This window comes from Mobula birostris, chromosome 23 (assembly GCF_030028105.1).
Source record: "Mobula birostris isolate sMobBir1 chromosome 23, sMobBir1.hap1, whole genome shotgun sequence".
In the NCBI taxonomy this organism is placed as follows: Eukaryota; Metazoa; Chordata; class Chondrichthyes; order Myliobatiformes; family Myliobatidae; genus Mobula; species Mobula birostris.
Window position 1 is genome coordinate 44,594,409 of NC_092392.1, and position 17,723 is coordinate 44,612,131.

Genomic DNA, 17,723 nt, shown 5'->3' on the forward strand with positions numbered 1-17,723 from the left:
AACCACATTGTCCTTTACCTATTTTAGCTTGTATTTTACTTTTAGCTCTTGTCATCAAAATTCTTAGAAGTATCTTGGTGATATGACTGATTAAACTTATGGTCCTATGTAATTCACATTCTATTGCTCCAGCTTTCTTAGGAAGATTGATAAATATGGATTTTTTTCATCTCTTCTGGTATTATTCCAGTCTCATAAATGTCATTGATTAAATCAGTAAGTTTTTCAATTCCATTATCTTCAAGGGCGATAATTTGTTCTATTACTAGTTCATCAGGACCTGCTGCCTTTCCTTTCTTCATCTTATTTATTGCATTATGAACATCAGATTTTAAAATACTTGGACCTTCAATGTTGTTCTTAATTTCTGTTTTTTTTACCTCAATCGTCTTCAAAGAATTCCTCAATATACTCTGTCCATCTGCTCATAATCTCATCTTTTTCCATGATAATGGTACCGTCCTTTGCTTTCAAACATCCACCTGAAGAACAGAGGAGCTTTTTACCAGTGATATTCCTGATTTGTTGATGTACCCTTTTTGGATCAGTAATAGAGATTCTTTCTAGTTGCTCACATTCCTGGTTTAACCATTCTTCTTTGGCTTTTTGACATAAGCTTTTAACTTTTTAATCTAAGGATTTATATTCTATTCTTATAGATACTACACTCAATTATACCTTTTTAAAAGAAACTAGTTCAAGAAGTTGAAAATCAGAAAATGCCTGCATTCAAAAGAGGGTGCAATTGTAATTACAAAAGTGTTAAGCTTGGTTTATATGGTAAAATTACACAATTTGTCTGTTATCTCAGAATACGTTGCACATAGTAAGTTAAATCTGCATGTGAAGTAATCAAGACTGCCAAGGCAGACTATAATTTCCTTACTGGATGTCAGCTTTTGGTTAATAATACCTATATTATATGGATGAGAAGGTTATGAACTTAGGCCGCATTGTAGATTTGACCGCAGTTCAGCTTCATCCAGAATTATCTTTCCAAAAGGTTACATCATATTCCCATCTTTTTTATACAGTGCAACATTAAATCCTATGGTACTATTTGAAAAGTTGTTGAGTTGTTCCTAATCAAGTTTATATCTTAATCAAAATAGACAAAATTCCATTAACTGATCAATTTCTTATCTGCCATGATTTTGTGGCGCCTTGAGATTCTGAGAGGCTGTGGTCGGGTGGTTGGTTAAATAATCTAAATTCATTTTTCAAATCAACCTGTTTAATCATTATGCAAGTATAGGCTGCATTGCCACATCTCAGAGTATTTGGGCATGGCTCCAAATGTGGCTTTACTAAGCTATTTATCCCTCAAGGATATGCTTCTATAATTTTCTTCATTAAGATTCAAAATGAGCTGGCAAAACTAATTTCTTGCATAATTTGCAACTAACTACACATGATCAGCTTCAACTCAACCAGAAAGGTAAAAGGCTTTTTCCTGCGATGCATTAAGTGTTAAGTAAATTAAAAGGAAGTTTTGAGAAGTGATTAGTTTACAGTTGAATTTAATGATAATAAATTGATCTACGTTGATTTCTCCTATTTTGCTTTTCATGATGTGCCCAAGACTGCCAAGGCAGACTAATTTCACACTGTGCGCTCTGCCAAAAATCAGTAGTATTTTCTTAAAAAATCAGCTCCAACTCTGGTATTTGAAGTCAGGTTGAGAGCTGTTAATTTTGTATAATGTACAGCTATTTACTGGAGAGCATTTTTTTTAAATCACTGGCTGAAGTAAGATTCACTAGCTTAAGAAATAAACTTAACAAATATTCCGTGTTGATGAAAAGATCACTTTTATCTCATATAGACTGACAGAATTTATCATTTTCAAACAAATTTGTTTTCAGAGAAATTCCAGTATGCACACGGGAACTGGTTCAATGAATAATATTTTCATTTAACAGGAAATTTGATGCACTATTCATTAAAATTGAACACTTACAGGAGCTTTAGTTACTTAATTAGTGGATCCTCAATGCTGTGTTTTGTGGGGAGCTGGAGAATATAGAATGTACTTTGTTATACCTTAGATGTGGTTGAAGATTAAGGCTTTGATATATAAAAGTAATGAAAGCTAAAAATAGTGAATTGATATTTATATATTCACTTTCAATTAATTCATTTGAAAGATCACTGCTTAAATGCGAAAAGCTTTTTATTTTTAAAGGTAATTTCATAATTTTTTTGAAAGCTGGAGCAGCAAGATAGGATTATTATTGGTCATCCATTAAGACAGCAAAGTACCACGTATAATGACTTTCTGTAATGGCAATTTTAATAATTTTGTTTTATCTATCAGGTCAAGTTATTGATGTTGATGTGGGAATTATATGTGAAAATGTTCCCATTATTACCCCAAATGGAGATGTTGTTGTTTCCAGATTAAACTTTAAGGTAGGAATTAAATACTTGAATATCGTAGATTTTTATGTATAGTTGTTCAGCTTTAACATTTTCATTGTGTATCATTTTAAAACTTCCAGTGCTACTTGAAGCTGATATGTTTCTTAATAATAAATTTGATTAGGATTGAACGTTTTGATGTTAATATATTTTCTAATCAATTAATTTTTGTGGATTTATTTTTAAGTAGGACGATAGGGAAAGTAGAATTATTTGAAAATGAGAATCTGGTCATAATTATTTTTTATGAATGGTACATTGGATCATCAGTGCTCTGGATTACCAAATGCTTATTGAACCAGAATCCAGTTTAATATCACTGGCATATGTTGCGAATTTGTTAACTTTGTAGCAGTATCACAATGCAGTACACAATAATAGGAAGAAAACTGTGAAATACCATTATTGTGTGGGTTAAATAAGTAGTGCAAAAATAGAAATAAAAAGTAGTGAGGTAGTGTTCATGGGTTCAATGTCCATTCAGAAATCAGATGGCAGAGGGGAAAAAGCTGTTTCTGGATCATTGAGTGTGTGCCTTCAGGCATCTCTGTACCTCCTTCCTGATGGTAACAATGAGAAGAGGGCATGTTTCATCCTTAATGTTTTTTATTATTCATCCTTTGCAATAAATTACATTTCAGTAGCAATGTTGTGGCAAAATCTCAGTGGCCAGGAGTGTTTCTCGTTGTTCTTGCTCTTGAAAGATGCAGTAGATGAAACTATAGCAAGGTGGGAGGTAATGCAAAGGGATGTCATTCCCTCAAATAAATATGTTAATCTGGAGTAGAATTATTTTCATATCAATCTGGGTGGAACTCCATAACTATGTTATTGCCCCAGATTAAATGCACCGCAAGATTGTGTTCTTCCAAATAAAGCTGTAAGCTCAGAATTAGTGCTCGATTTTTTCTTTTTCTCGTTGGCTTTGTGGAAATAGAGAAGGTTCATGATAGTATTATCTGGAGAATGTCACTTTGGATAATATTTGGTAATATTGGCATGGAGTTGAGCAAAGAATAAAATAATGTACCAGGTTACTGTACAGACAGTGAGAAATGTATAGGAAATACATTACCCTAATGAATGATAATAATAACAGTGGATTCTAGTTAACTGGGACACCGGGACCAGTACTTTTTGCCCAATTAGTCAAGTTTTATGGAAATAGTTAAAAAGGTATATAAAAAAAAAAGACGAACTACCATTTAACTGAGCAGCAAATTATGTATTTAAATGAAATACAGAACAAATTGGAACACAGTACTCTAAAACTGTATTAGTTCCTAATTGTTACCGACAAAGGAATTCATCCAGTATACCTCTGTGCTGCCACATTCTTTTGTTTGACTGTAAATAGCAAAATCAGTGCAGATACCTGGTGCAGATAATGCCTTCCTACAATGTACTTATAGAAAACTGATGCTAGTTTGAAACTGTTAACAAGTCTCCTGTCCCAATTAAATGGCATAATGTCTCAAATACACATAGGAAACCTGGCTATTTTCTCGATCTGTTTTTGTTCTTTAAGAGATGTCCCAAATAAGCGGTAGCCCTGATTAACTGATGGCCCAATTAACCAACGTCCACTGTAGTACTAATCTAAGGTGTACTGTAAAATAAGGCTTACTTTCAAATGCTGATGTTTAAACAGAATTGCGGGGATTGGATGGTAAACCTACCAAGAGAGCAATGACAATGTTTTCTCTGCTTTTGGTCTTAACCTTTCTGATGGTGAATTGCTTTATTTTGATACTTGTCTGCTTTTGATCCTCGGTGATACTTATGCTACTTGGGAAATTAAGTAAATTCGTTTAATTTGAAAGGCTGTAATCTGATGTGCACTGGTGTTGCTCATAGAGATCAAGAATACTATGGACTTTGTGAGAAACAGTGAGGAGTGAACAGTGAAAACACTGCTGTCCTTTTGAAGCAGCCAGAAATTTCTGAGTTGCATCTGTTTATTTTTGTGGTCAAGTTTGATAGGATTGTATGGGGAGAGGGGATTGTTGCGTAGAAATTGTGATTTTAACACATGGGCCATGTTTGAAAGGGATGGAATAAGGAAATAGGCACAAAATTTCAGGAATATCTTAAGTCAAGGAAAGGCAGAGTTAGGTGGTATTCAAAGAATGGGATTAGGTAGTCTTACTGATGGCACAGATGTGTTTTGTAAAGCTCATTTAGGATCAGATTTAATATCAAATAATCTGGTTGTTTTCCTACAGTTGCTGGGAAGAGAAATATAGCTGGTGGCATTGGAGCAAATAGAGATAATAGGTACAGATAACAGTTTAAAAGACCACATTTAGTTTACCCTTTGACCTCCCCATTTCTAGATAAACATTTATGCCATACATCATTGTTTCCATATTATCTCTTGTTAAGTAAGCAGCTTGCTTTTATCCACCTTAATTATTTATTTCATGGATTCACTTGCCTTTAAAGAATTGCAGTGGCCTTTGCTTCACCATGATAAGGAAAAAAGGGGTCATTTGATTGTAGATTTATACCACATATAGCAAAGCAGTAACTTCAACTTCAGTTATAGGTGCTGTATCACAGCATCCATTTTCTCCATGTTACTTCTTGTAAACTGTCATTTTCATTTTTATTTTATTGCCTTTTTTTGCTATTGTGTCTCACTTATGTGATGCCTCATTTATACCATTTGATCCTTAATGACCATACTGGCATGAAAAAATGAATGGTAATTGCTTTCTGCCTCTTTTTTCTTAATCTCTTTAAATAGCATGATTTGGTGACATCAGAAACAGTAACTTCATCAAGTTCATTAGCTGACACTGACTTGCTCAACATCAACCAAACAGCACTAGAGTGGCTGGCATGCTATGATGATGACTTCATCAAATCAATATTAACTTGATAGAACATATTAATTTAATTTCAGGATGGAAGTTGCAGAAGTCGTAAAACCTCTGAAGCTAGATTTATATCTGATTTTATTTTCAACATATTCACCATAAAGGAAAGCTCCTTGCATATTGAGTAATTTACTTATGAGCTTTGATTTGGAAAGCTAACTGATATTTCTTAGTTTTGAAACTATTTCTCTGAATTGTACAGAATTGTATAAGAGTGCATTTGTTAAAAAAAATGAGCAATAATTTACAATTGCTCATCTGAATTTCACTTTGTAGGTTGATGAAGGTATGCATCTCCTTATTACTGGGCCTAATGGATGTGGAAAAAGTTCTTTATTCAGGATTTTGAGTGGTCTATGGCCAGTGTACGGAGGGGTATTGTATAAACCTCCTCCGCAGCATATGTTCTACATTCCCCAGAGGTGAGTGCTTTATTGTCATTGAAACACTTCACCTCTGGATTGAAGTCACCCTTCCACTGTTTTTTTTTTAGGTTTTCTTCACTACTGTCTTGACAATTTGTCACACTTGAATAGGTTGGGAAGATTTTACCCAGTACAAGACTGTTGAATATTGATGTTTAATGCTTGAAATGTGTAAATGCAATAAAGCGCTCAACTAGTTCAGTCCGTAGAGTATTGTCTGAAATCCTTGGTATTATTCACCAGTGTAAGCAAGATAGATGATTAGTGTGGATGACATCACTCTTTGAGTGCATTTGCCCTGTACCATCTCCGCCATCTGAGTCTGAATCATGTTCCTTTGATTAATAAACCTGGTCCACTGATGGGGAAGCTTTGTGCCTCATGGACAGCAGTTCTGCTCCTCTCAGCTCTGTTTTACTTGCTGTTCAGGATGATCCACTGGAACTTTGAGGCCATCAAATGCGACGGGAGTGGAGAGAAAATAGCAAACATTACTCTGTAAATTGCTTTCCTTTCCTTTTCAAGCCTAAGTGCCTATGCTTGCAGAAGGCACAGTTATTACAGTGATCCAACATGTTATGACATTCATTGTCATAGAAAGCTTACTGATTCAGCCACAGCCAGTTGGAAATATAGACCGAAGATGCAAGGAGTTTCGGATAATTACTGCATTGTTTCACTATTCAAAAGCCTTCCAAATCTAATAATCCAGATTCTAAAATAAGACATTAGCAATGATGGTTTAATTTACAAATTAACCATTGACAATTGGTATTGTATTTTTGGTGCCACCTTCAAAGAGCTGACAAATTGGTTTGCTAAATCTACTTTTTCTACATAGTCCCTGCTGATGACTGAGATTGCAGAATTTTGTGAGTGAATGCAGGATAGATTGGCATGGGTGGGGTTGTAGCATCTTGGCATGAGTGGAACCTGTCTGAGCCAGTTGTTAGATTTGTACCAGAGAGCATATTAATGGTAGGAATGCAGCTGACATCCTTATGAAGAACTTGCAGCTGCAATCTGCTAATGATGTTCTGAAAACTGATTACGTATCCATTAACTGCCCCAAGATCCATTACAATGGGTAATTTGGAAGTTATATGATTCTGGATGTCTACTCCTGCAAAGCATTATACTGAGTTCTCATGAGATTTGACAGCTTTTACTAATGCTTGTAGATTTTAAGTGTTCTCTACCCATGTTTCCATAGAATTTGATAACTACTTATTCAGCGGATGAACCTTGAGAGTCACAAACTGCTGATCTTTTTTTTAAAGTGTCCTTTGTTTCCTGACTTTACTTTCTCCTTATCAAATTTCAAGTTGAACTCAATCATACTGTGGTCATGGGTTCGACCACATTTGGACTATTCTGAGCAGCTTAGAGCCCTATATCTTCGAAAGTATGTGTTGGCATTGGAGAGGGTCCAAAGGAGTTTTACGAAAATTATCCCAGGTATGAAAGGGTTAACGTATGAGAAACATTAGGCTCTGAGTTTAGAAGACTGCGGATGGCAGGGAATTTCATTGAAACCAACCAAATATGAAAGGCCTGGAAAGAGTGGATGTGGGAAGTAAGTTTCCAGTCGTGCAGTAGTCCCCAACCTGTGGGCCGCGGACCGATACCGGGCCGCAAAGCATGCAGGGGTGCAGCAGTAGCTGGAGCGCACCCCGCAGATCTTTAAGAAAAAAGCCGAAATAAACAATCTACTTAATTAGGTGCCACCCACAAACCAGTCTTCATTAGAGGAACTGAGGTGGAGAGGGTCAATAACTTTAAATTCTTCGGCATTAAGGATCGCCGTTTCTCTCTCTGAAAAGTGTCAGAGGATCTGTCGTGGGACCAGCGCGTAACTATCATTACAAAGGAAGCACGGTAGCGCCTATACTTTATTAGAAGTTTGTGTAGATTTAGCATGTCACCTCAATCCTGACAGCCCTGTCTTTTCAGCCTGTCTGGGCTGGCGCTTAAATTGACCAAACAATGGAACAGGTAAAGGCTTCAGCGCCTTGGAAAGAGGAGTGAACATCACGCAGAGCAAGTGAAATCGGCAATCGCTTCTGATCTGGGCCGACATTTATGTGCTGGGCGCCACCTAATTAATCAGCTTGTTTATTTCGGCTTTTCTCTTAAAGATGTGCTGAGTGCACTCCAACTACCGCTGCACCCCTGCATGCTTCACGGCCTGGTATCAGTCCGCAGTCCGGAGATTGGGGACCACTGCAGTAGTGCCAAGTTTGTAACTAAGGAGCACAACATCAGAAGGATGTTCTATTAGAACAGAAATGAGGAGGAATTTGTTTAACTAGAAGGTAGTGAATCTGTGGGGAGGAGGACACGCGCCCGCACTCTGACTCTCACTGTCACTGTCACTCTCACTCTCACTCTCCTCTTCGCTTGCAAAGATCAGTAGGGAAAACTCCATCACTGTAGGACTTTCCTTCCCACCTGCACTACGTAGGTTTATAGTGAGGATCAGTGTACATGGACCGATTCCACTCTTTAGGCTGGGGCATGTCCAATAATGGCACAGCGAGCTGCGGTGACTGAAGTGAACACAAGGCTGTAGATTAAGTATCGCAGTTTTCCTTCTCCTCGACAGACTGCCTGGCAATGCTAATGAGTCCCATCTATCCAGGTTTGGAATTGGAGTGGCCTTCTAGGCTGGCCGCCAACCAAGGCTGATGAACCCAGCCTGCTGCCCAGTTATACCGCTGGATAACGGTCATGCCATGACATAGCTAACTCAATAAGACCAGGGACGCCACGTGAAGATATTGCTACGGGCACAATATTGTAGGAGAGACCATATGCGAATGCCCTCCTGCATGGCAAGCCAAACAGTGGTCCTAGCTATCTACGTTGTTGGTGCAGCACTGTCTGTAGCCGATGAGACCGATGTGTGAGTGGCATTGTCTGTTGCAGATAAATCTATAATTGGTCCCAGCTCTACTGGCTGCAGCTATCCTTTCTACTGTGTGTCTTCTACCGCTTTCAGGAATTTTTCTTCGCCTGACTTAAGGTGTTCTTTCAGGGTGCTTCTCCATCTGGTGCAGTCGGTTACAAGTTGTTCCTAGGACGCTATGTTGATGTCCAACACGGTTTTTGTCCCACTTGCAGACATCCTTGCACAGTTGCAGGTGGCCAGTGATTCTTTTGCCTGAAGCCAGCTCACCATAGATAACGTCTTTTGGGATGCTGCCATGCTGCACATGGCAGGCATGGTCCGGCCAGCAGCCTATGCTGCCTGAGCAGGGTGTACATGCTAGGGAAGCCAGCACGAAAGAGAACCACAGCATTGGGTTTCTCCAGGAGATGTAACGAAGACAATGAAAGGTGTTGAGTCTTCTCTCTTGCTTAGCGGGTGATGCAAGCGTTGTACACTGCCATTTTTGTTTTGTCTGAGAGTTTGGAGTTCTCCCAGACTCATGGTGAGGCATGCAAGAGTTGTCACAGTGATGCGCTTGTTGATTTCTTTATCTAAGAAGTGGTTGTCACTGATGATGGAGCCCATTATGTGAACTGATGAACAACATCCAGTTTGTAGTTATCAATGGTAGTGACGTGGTGTCTCCACATCTCGTCCCAAGATGTTTGCCTTTTTCAAGCTGATAGACCAAATTCCTTTCAGGTCTGGGAGAAACAACTCGTCAAGCTCTGGAGATGCTGCAGAGTGTGAGTTGCAGCTTCTGCATCACCAGCAAACAGCATGTCTCTGATGACAGCCTCGCACACTTTGATTTTGGCTCTTGGGCAGGCAAGATTAAAAAGCCTGCATCTGATCCAGTGTGGAGCTAGATCCCCTCTATTGTATTGCCAAATGCCTGCCTCGGGAGAAGGGAAAAGAAGATCCAGAAGCACTTTGGGGTGAGAACACAGTCTTACCTAATGCCACTGCTTATGCCAAAGGGCTCTGAAGAGCTGCCATTGTACTGCACAGTCCCCTTCATATTGTTGTGGAAGGATCTGATCATACTCTGTAGTCTTGGTATCAGCCTACCTTTAGAGGAGCTGAAGGTAATAAATCATAATTCATTAGTTCCTTGGTTGTATAGTGCAATATTTCTTCTTTTCACTTTATCTTCCCTCTAGTTTTAAGGCTAAAGCAACCTGTTTGTACTTTTGGTGTCATATTTGACCCTGAGATGTGTTTGTCCAACATGGTAACACTGAAATTAAAGTTGCATTTTTAATATTGCCCAGATCTACACTTACCTCCACTCGATGGCTGAGACCGTTTTTTTCTTGTGATATCAGCATGTATACTATTCCAACAGACAGCTGCATCCCCCACGTACCCTCCCTTTCACATGGTTCTAAAGCCCACCTCTTTTGCTAATTCTTTGCATATCTTCTATTATGTTCTGTGTTTAGTTTTGAATGCAGAGACTCCCAACCATTTTTTTATGAAATGGGCCCCTATCATTAACCGAGGGGTCTGTGGATCCCAGGTTGGGAACCCATGCTTTAAAGTGTTTTGCGACATTGCACCATGATGAAGACTTGATAGTAATATTGATTTTTTTTTTAAAGAATACAGCACTCCCTAGATTATGAACATTTGACTTGTGGGCACCCCTCATAGATGAACAAGTTCCCTCTAAATCATTAAGTTCAATGGTCTGATGTATGCAAATATATTTGTTTCTGCAGACTGCAGAACTACTTTTCCTCTCTGTGCCCTCTTTATGCTCTTTCCCCACCCCTCACGCTACCCACCACCATTCCCACCAGTTTAGGAATGTATGTCCTGTGTTTAGGAAGTCATGCTCATCCTTCAGTATAAGATTTTTAATGTTCATGCCTGGATGGCTTTTTGTGGCAGGTCTAGATAGAGTGGCCCTTAACTCTTGCATCTGGTTAATTATAGAGATCAATATTTCCTAATCTGCTGCACACTCTTCTGTTGGAGCGTATAGAGAAGTTTCTATCTGAATGAAATAGAATTTATGCTGTCCATGTTCAATGATGTTGATTGAGGTAACAGGCTTTGCTATTGTGCAGGTGCACATTATCTGTTGGAGTTCCAACAAGTAACCTGCTCAAACATTATTGAACTTGGGCCATTTCACTCTCCATGTGTTAATTATGGGTGGCCAGGCTTTGAAAATATTCTTATGAACAGAAGGCATCCAAAGGGATTTTCTTTTCCTTTACAGCTGTAGTAGTCTCCTGTACCTGGCACCACATTAAGTGATATGTCACCTCCTTGTACTAAGAGTATGCAGCCGGCAGAAATTGAATTGAGTGGCTCAACAATATCGCATTTCTGCATATGCAGAGAGGCTGTCTCATTTGATTGTTATTTGTATGACCTGTATAGACTGGAATTATTGATAGATTTGTTCAGTGGGTTGGAGGGATCTGGCAGGAAAGCACTGTGAAAAAGATCAGATTAGATGATCCATGATCTCACTGAATGGAAGAGCAGGCTTGAGGCAGTATATGGCCTGCTCCTGCTCCTATTTGTTCTTGTTTCATTTCCACATTTCAGGATTATTAGAATTTAATTTTAACATTTCTTTTAATGAAATTGTATAATGGAAGATAAAATGGAGTGCTATTCATTATTGAAATTCAGATTGCACTTATAACTTGTACAGAATCAGACTATTCATTTCAGCCAACAGCCTATGTCTTCATTAAAAGAAAACTGGTTTTTAAAAAATGGTTCAAACTTGAACTACTGGTGAGCCAATGGAGCAGTTCTTGAAAAAGCTGTGCAATTTTAGTTACCACTGGCTCTTAAATGGTAAGTTTCACAAGTTTGACAACAAACGATACGTTCATATTTTTTAAAATAGCACAGACTCAGAGGCTTATACTTCTGTTCGGATTTAATCGTATCTGCACTATTCTGCTGAAAGCTTTTCCAGCTGTACAGTATAGTGAGAAAAATTAGGCTGACTAAAATATTACCATAAGCACAAGAGATTCTGTAGGTGCTGGAAATCCAGAGCAATACACAGAAAATGCTGGAGGAACTCAGCGGTCAAGTCAGGTGTATGGAAATGAACACACAATTGACGTTTCAGGCTAAGACCCTTCATCAGAACCAGCTGATTTGTTTCTGTATATATTCTCTGCAATATTTGACCATGTTAAGGGAAGATTGGAAGTGTTTCTCAAATAGTACCATTTTCAGGGGCATTATCTCCATGAACCTTTGAATTGTTCCTTGAAGATCTGAGCTGTAGTTTAAAATGGACTGAATTGCATTGTATACCATTGTAACTTGAAAATATTTCCTTTCTAATCCTGTTCCCTTCCAAATTTTTTGAAATTGGGTTTTTTGTACAGATGATACATCTTTCATTTTTTTTGCATGTTCATCCACATTTTTTAACACAAATGAAGTTAACAATGTATTTCTATCTGGGTTCACAGGCCTTACATGTCTGTTGGAACTCTAAGGGATCAGGTTATCTATCCGGATTCTGTGGAAGACATGCATGAGAAGGGATATACAGATCTCGATCTGGAGCATATTCTAGATATTGTTCACTTGAATCACATAGTACAGAGAGAGGGAGGTATGAACTTTCCAAAAGTACATACATTAATAGCTCTGTGAAATATTTGTTAAAATGCATCATTGAAGTTCATTTCCAAATTTACACTTGGATAAAAAGATAAGAAGTTACTTATCTCTACAGTTCTTTTATGGTATGATAATTTGTGATTTACTATGTGTTTATATTAAGTTAACTATAACCAGCCAATAGAACTGAACATCTGGCTGGGTGGTAGTGAATTTTTACCTTGTGCAAAAATTTATTCTCCAAATTATCTTAAGTAATTCTGAAGCTACACAATGAAATGTCCCTGTCAATTAATAGAATCACATTACATGGATCTACATTTAATGAATTATATGACATTTCATAACACTGTGCATTTCAGCTCAATACTTTTAAAGCAATGCCAATAACTGCACATTGTGTTTCTGGGAATGATGCACTGCAAAGTGTATGAAGAGTATTAAACAAAAATATGACACAGTTACAGGGGGATAAAACAGAAAAGGTGACTAAAGAGTTTATCAAAGAATTGAATTTTAGTATCATCTTAAAGGAGAAAGGAAAAGCGTAAACCTTTAGGGAAAGAATTACAAAGCTCTCAACTTTCACAGCTGAAAAGAAGACAAGGTAGTGAAGTGATTAAAAAATTAGTAATGTGCTATAGGCCAAAATTGTATTATCACAGATTCAATAGGCTTGTAGGGCTGGAGGTGTTGAACACACAGGATCAGGCATTTTTCAGGAATGTGGTATGTGACGTTTTATTGTGTAAGAGGCAAGGATAGGAATGGATGAAAACAACTCTGTTAAAATTGAGGTTGCCAGAGCTGAAGCAGATGGAATGTAGTGTATGGTCATGCATTTTGGTATAAAGTTGGAATAAAGGTGTAGACCATTTCCTAAACAGAAAATTCAGAACTCAGAGGTGCAAAGGGACTTGGGAATCCTCACACAGGATTCCCTAAAGGGTAACTTGCCTAAAGCTTGAATTGGTGAAGGCAAATGCAATGTTTGCATTCTTTTTGAGAGGACCAGAATACAAAAGCAAGGATGTAGTTCTGAGGAGATGGGACAAAGGCGTCTTAAAACGATTCACTTCAGGCAGATGAGGCTTGTCAGCCATGGTTGACAACTCATCCAGAAGGAAAACTCTGATATCAAACCAATACTGCTTTGTGGCTGTACTTAATTAGGGGGAAGACTTCAAGAGTAAACCCCGAGAAGAAAAATTTGGAGTTGGAGTCCCTAAAGCATCCTGTGTTGAATTCATCCCTGACTGGCAACGCCATCTACGCTGCTGGTGCCAAACTGTATCAGTCTCTGCCATTCATTTGGGTTCATCAGATGTGTGGAGAGGGGGAGCTTGCTACTTGGACGAAGGCTTGCTCTCCCTATTGTACTGCCTTGGCTTTGTTTAAACAGCTAGGTCGCAATATCCATTAGTGCTGAGGATTTATAAGGTATTGGTCAGACCAGCCTTGGAATCTTGTGAGCAATATTAGATTCCTTAGCCAAGAAAGAATGCATTGACATTGGGGAGAGTCCAGAGGAGATTTCCAAGAATGAAATGGTTACTGTATGAGGAGCATTTGATGGCTCTGGATCTGCACTCACCAGAGTTTAAGAGAATGAGGGATGATCTCATTGAAACCTATCAAATATTGAAAGGCCGAGATAGAGGGCAAGTGGATAATGGGGGAATCTAGGACCTGAGGGCACAGTCTCAGAAGAGAAGGAAGTCCATTTCAAACAGATGAGGAGGAATTTCTTTAGCCAGAGGGTGGTGAATATTTGGAACTCATTTCCACAGATGGCTGTTAAAGCCAAGTCATTGGATATATTTGAAGTGGAAGTTGGATAGATTCTTGATTAGTAAAGGCGTCAAAGGTTACAGGCAGAAGGCAGGAGAATGGCATTGAGAGGGGTAGTAAATCAGCCATGATGGTATGGCGGAGCAGACTTGAGGGGCCAAATACTTTGATTCTGCTCCTCTGTCTTATGGCCTTATGAAATTTTGCTCTCTGATATTGTAGGCTTAAGTTTAAGGAGTAAATTAGACTTGGACCAAATATGGGAAGTGGTGTCTTGATTGAGTGCTGTTTTAGGCAGGTTAAAAATTGAGGGGTTCAGCAGAGATTACCTGAAGTTTAGATGTAACAAACAGATATGCAGATGAGAGTTTTGTTTATAGTTGAGCTATGACAGGGGTGAAGCTGTGTTCTGTTACAGATTGGGCAATTGGCAGTTTCAGTGATAAAATTGATATGTGGGCAAAGATATGGCTTTCCTTTGTAGAAAGGATCATGTCTGCAAATTAACTCAATTTTCTGGGATGATTGAGCAGTTAAGTTTATGATGGACTCAAAGATAATAGCTGCCATCTGCTTACCTAATGTTTTAAGCTAGCTGAATAGGGTGATAGATATGAGGGAGTGGCATGATCCGGAGAAGCATTTCAGAAATCATGACGTCATTACTGGCAAATACAGTAATTGCAGCTGAGAAAATAGAAAATTGTGAACTCCAGGGGTAACAGTACAAGAAGGGGGAAGAGAAGCTGATGCAGCTAACTTTTCTGTTTTTACTTTATTTGGTGGTAATGTAAGAGCAAAATACCACTCAGCTGGACAAAGGGGGAGAGATGTGGAAGATGAGGGAATATTTAATTCTGCTTAATTCTGAACTTGGGCTGAGCTGAAAGTAGAAGAATAGTTTACCAAAGTTAGTTTCAAAAGGTTATGTTTTGTGACTTAATGGTGCTGTGGCAATGCAGGAAATCGAATGGATGAGTTTATTTATGGAAAAGGAGGACAAAAGGGCATGGATTCTGGGCACAATATTTTGTGGTGTGAGTAGGGATGATCTTTGGCAACAGAGATTGGTGGAACAAGATTGATACAGTTTTCAGTGGAGAAAACCATCTGGAAATTCATGCTCACTAAAGAACACACGAGTCTTTGGAGCCCAGCTGGCAGCCTCAGTTATACCCCAGCTAAGTTCATAATGATAGTTCAGTAATTACAGGTTGTGGTGAAGCAAGTAGGTGGGTCAGGCATGAGTGTGCTATAATAGTGGGATTGTTGAAGAGGTGTGGATTGGATAATGGAGAGGGGATTCGGTGCAGTGCACTCAGACAAGTTCTTGCCTCATCTTGTAGATGTCCCAGTCTGATGCCTTACTGGAAAGATAATGTTATCCTGAGAATTTGCAATACAGAGCTTTCCCAGAATAGTGTGATCTATATTCCCCATGATTCTCCAAAGGAAGCATTGCACAGAGAATGTCATCCATTGTGCCCCTTGGGTGGAAGTCACAGCCGGGTTAGATTTTTTACTGAAAGCACAAGACTCAAAAATGGTTATCATTTTTCATTCACTTGGAAATAGAAAGGATTTCCAATTGTTTAACTTGGGATGAGGGGACAAGCATCTATATGCAGTTGCTTTTGTTTTCATCTGTTCCTCCAAGATGAGAATTCAGTCAACCTGGGGATGACTTGTAGAACCACAATCAGTGGTACAATTATCCTCTGCTTTTAAGCATGATGTCCATGTAAGTTACTGAAAAGGGTTGTTTCATTGGCTAACAACTCTCCTAGCGCAGAATCAGGTGAAAGAGGGTCATTATTAGAATTCTATACAAAATAGAACATTTTACAACTTCTGTATCTTTATTCAAGGAAGAAAATGGGGATGATCAATGCAATTATAGGCCAAAGAATGTCTCATCAGTGAACGGGGAAACTACTGGAGAGGATACTGAGGGTTGGGATTTATGCACATTTGGAAAGGCACAGCCTGCCCAGGGATAGTCAGCATGGTTTTGTGCTGAGCAGTCATTCCTGTGCCATGGTAGGGTAGAGATTAGTGTAATGCCATTACAGTTTGGTTTGTTGGAGCTTGAAGTTCAATTCCAGCACCACCTGTAAGAAGATTTGTTCCATGACGACTCTGGTTTCCTCCTGGTGTTCTGGATTTCCTCCCACAGTCCAAAGATGTACTGGTTAGTAGGTTAATTGGTCGTTATAAATTGTCCTGTAATTAGGCGAGGGGTAAATACATGAGTTGCTGGATGGCATGCCTCATTGGGCCGGAAGGAACTTTTCAGTGCTTTATCTCTAAATAAATTTTATTTCAGTTTGACAAAGTGACAAAGGAGCTTGATTAGATAAGACAGTGGATGTTACTATATCTATGGACTTTGAGACAACATGAGATAAAGTCCCTTCATGGTAGGTTGATTCAGAAGATAAAGTTGCATGGGATCCAGGGTGAATAGCAAGTTTGGATTCTGAACTGGCTTGCCCACTGAGGACAGTATATGGGAGGAAGGATATTATCCTGACTGGATATCATGACCAGTGGAATTCTGGCTTTACAGGTGGATTAGCAAATTTTGCAGGTGACATGAAGATTGGTGGAGTTCTGGACAGTGTAAAAGACTATCATAGGGTATGGCGGGATGTAGCAGTTACAAATCAGGACAGAGAATTGGCAGATGGAGTTTGTGGTGTGTGGTGTTGCCTTCTGGGAGGTCAAATGAAAGGAGAAGGAATACAGTTACGCAGAGGAAACTTGGGGTCCAAATCCATACTTCAATTAAGGTGGCTATGAAATGGGTATGGTTTTAATGTCTATGACATGCTTGCCTTCAGATGGTATGTGTGTTGAGAATAGGATTAAGCAAGTCATGCAGCTGTATAAAGCTGTCAGGATGCACTTGTATTGCATGCAGTTCTGGTCATCCCATTTATGGAACAATTTGGAGAATAGGGAGAAGGTGCAGATGAGGTTTACCAGGATGCTTCCTGGATTAGAGGGTATGAGTTACAAGGAGAGGTTGAGCAAACTTGAATTGTTCTCCCTCAAGCATTGGAGGCTGGGGGGAGATCCGGGAGGACTTTTAAATTATAGGACACATAGATCGGGTAAACAATTAGAATCTTATCCCCAGGATAGAAATGTTTTAAGGTTAGAGGATATGCTTTTAAGATGGGAGGGGGCAGTAATTTATAGGTAAATGAGGGGCAAGTTTTTTTTTTACACATTGAGTTGTAGTTGCCTGGAATAGGGTAGTAGTGGAAGCAGGCAGACTAGTAGAGTTTGAGGCTTAGATAGACACATGTTATGAAGGAAATTGAGGGATATAAATTATATATAAGAGGAGCACATTTAGATTGACATCAAGTTTGGCACAACATCATGAATTAAATGATCTGTCTAATGCGGTACTGTACGATGATCTAAAGCTGATGGGATGGGAAAAAATACTGTTTTTTCAGTGCCACTGGAAATTTTGCTCTAGTACAAGTGACAGTATTTTTGTTTTCTTGCCATTAGAAATTCAGAGCCTAATATAAATGCCATGTGAAAGGGAATATGCCTGCTCTTACTGGATTGGATAGTACATAGCAAGACATTAAAATGAAAGTTGTACAATTATCCTTTTGTATTCTGTGTGGTACCAGAGTT

The 17,723-nt window shown here is 38.8% G+C and overlaps 1 protein-coding gene across 2 annotated transcripts in view; it reads left to right on the forward strand.

Moving 5' to 3' along the window:
• Window positions 1-17,723, forward strand: part of abcd2 (ATP-binding cassette, sub-family D (ALD), member 2) — a 45,051-nt gene that overhangs the window by 20,297 nt on the left and 7,031 nt on the right. For both annotated transcript variants that reach the window (XM_072241160.1, XM_072241162.1), the window contains 3 exons: window positions 2,318-2,412; window positions 5,580-5,725; window positions 12,119-12,264. In XM_072241160.1, the coding sequence (XP_072097261.1) occupies window positions 2,318-2,412; window positions 5,580-5,725; window positions 12,119-12,264 (387 nt within the window). The remainder of the gene's footprint in view (window positions 1-2,317; window positions 2,413-5,579; window positions 5,726-12,118; window positions 12,265-17,723) is intronic.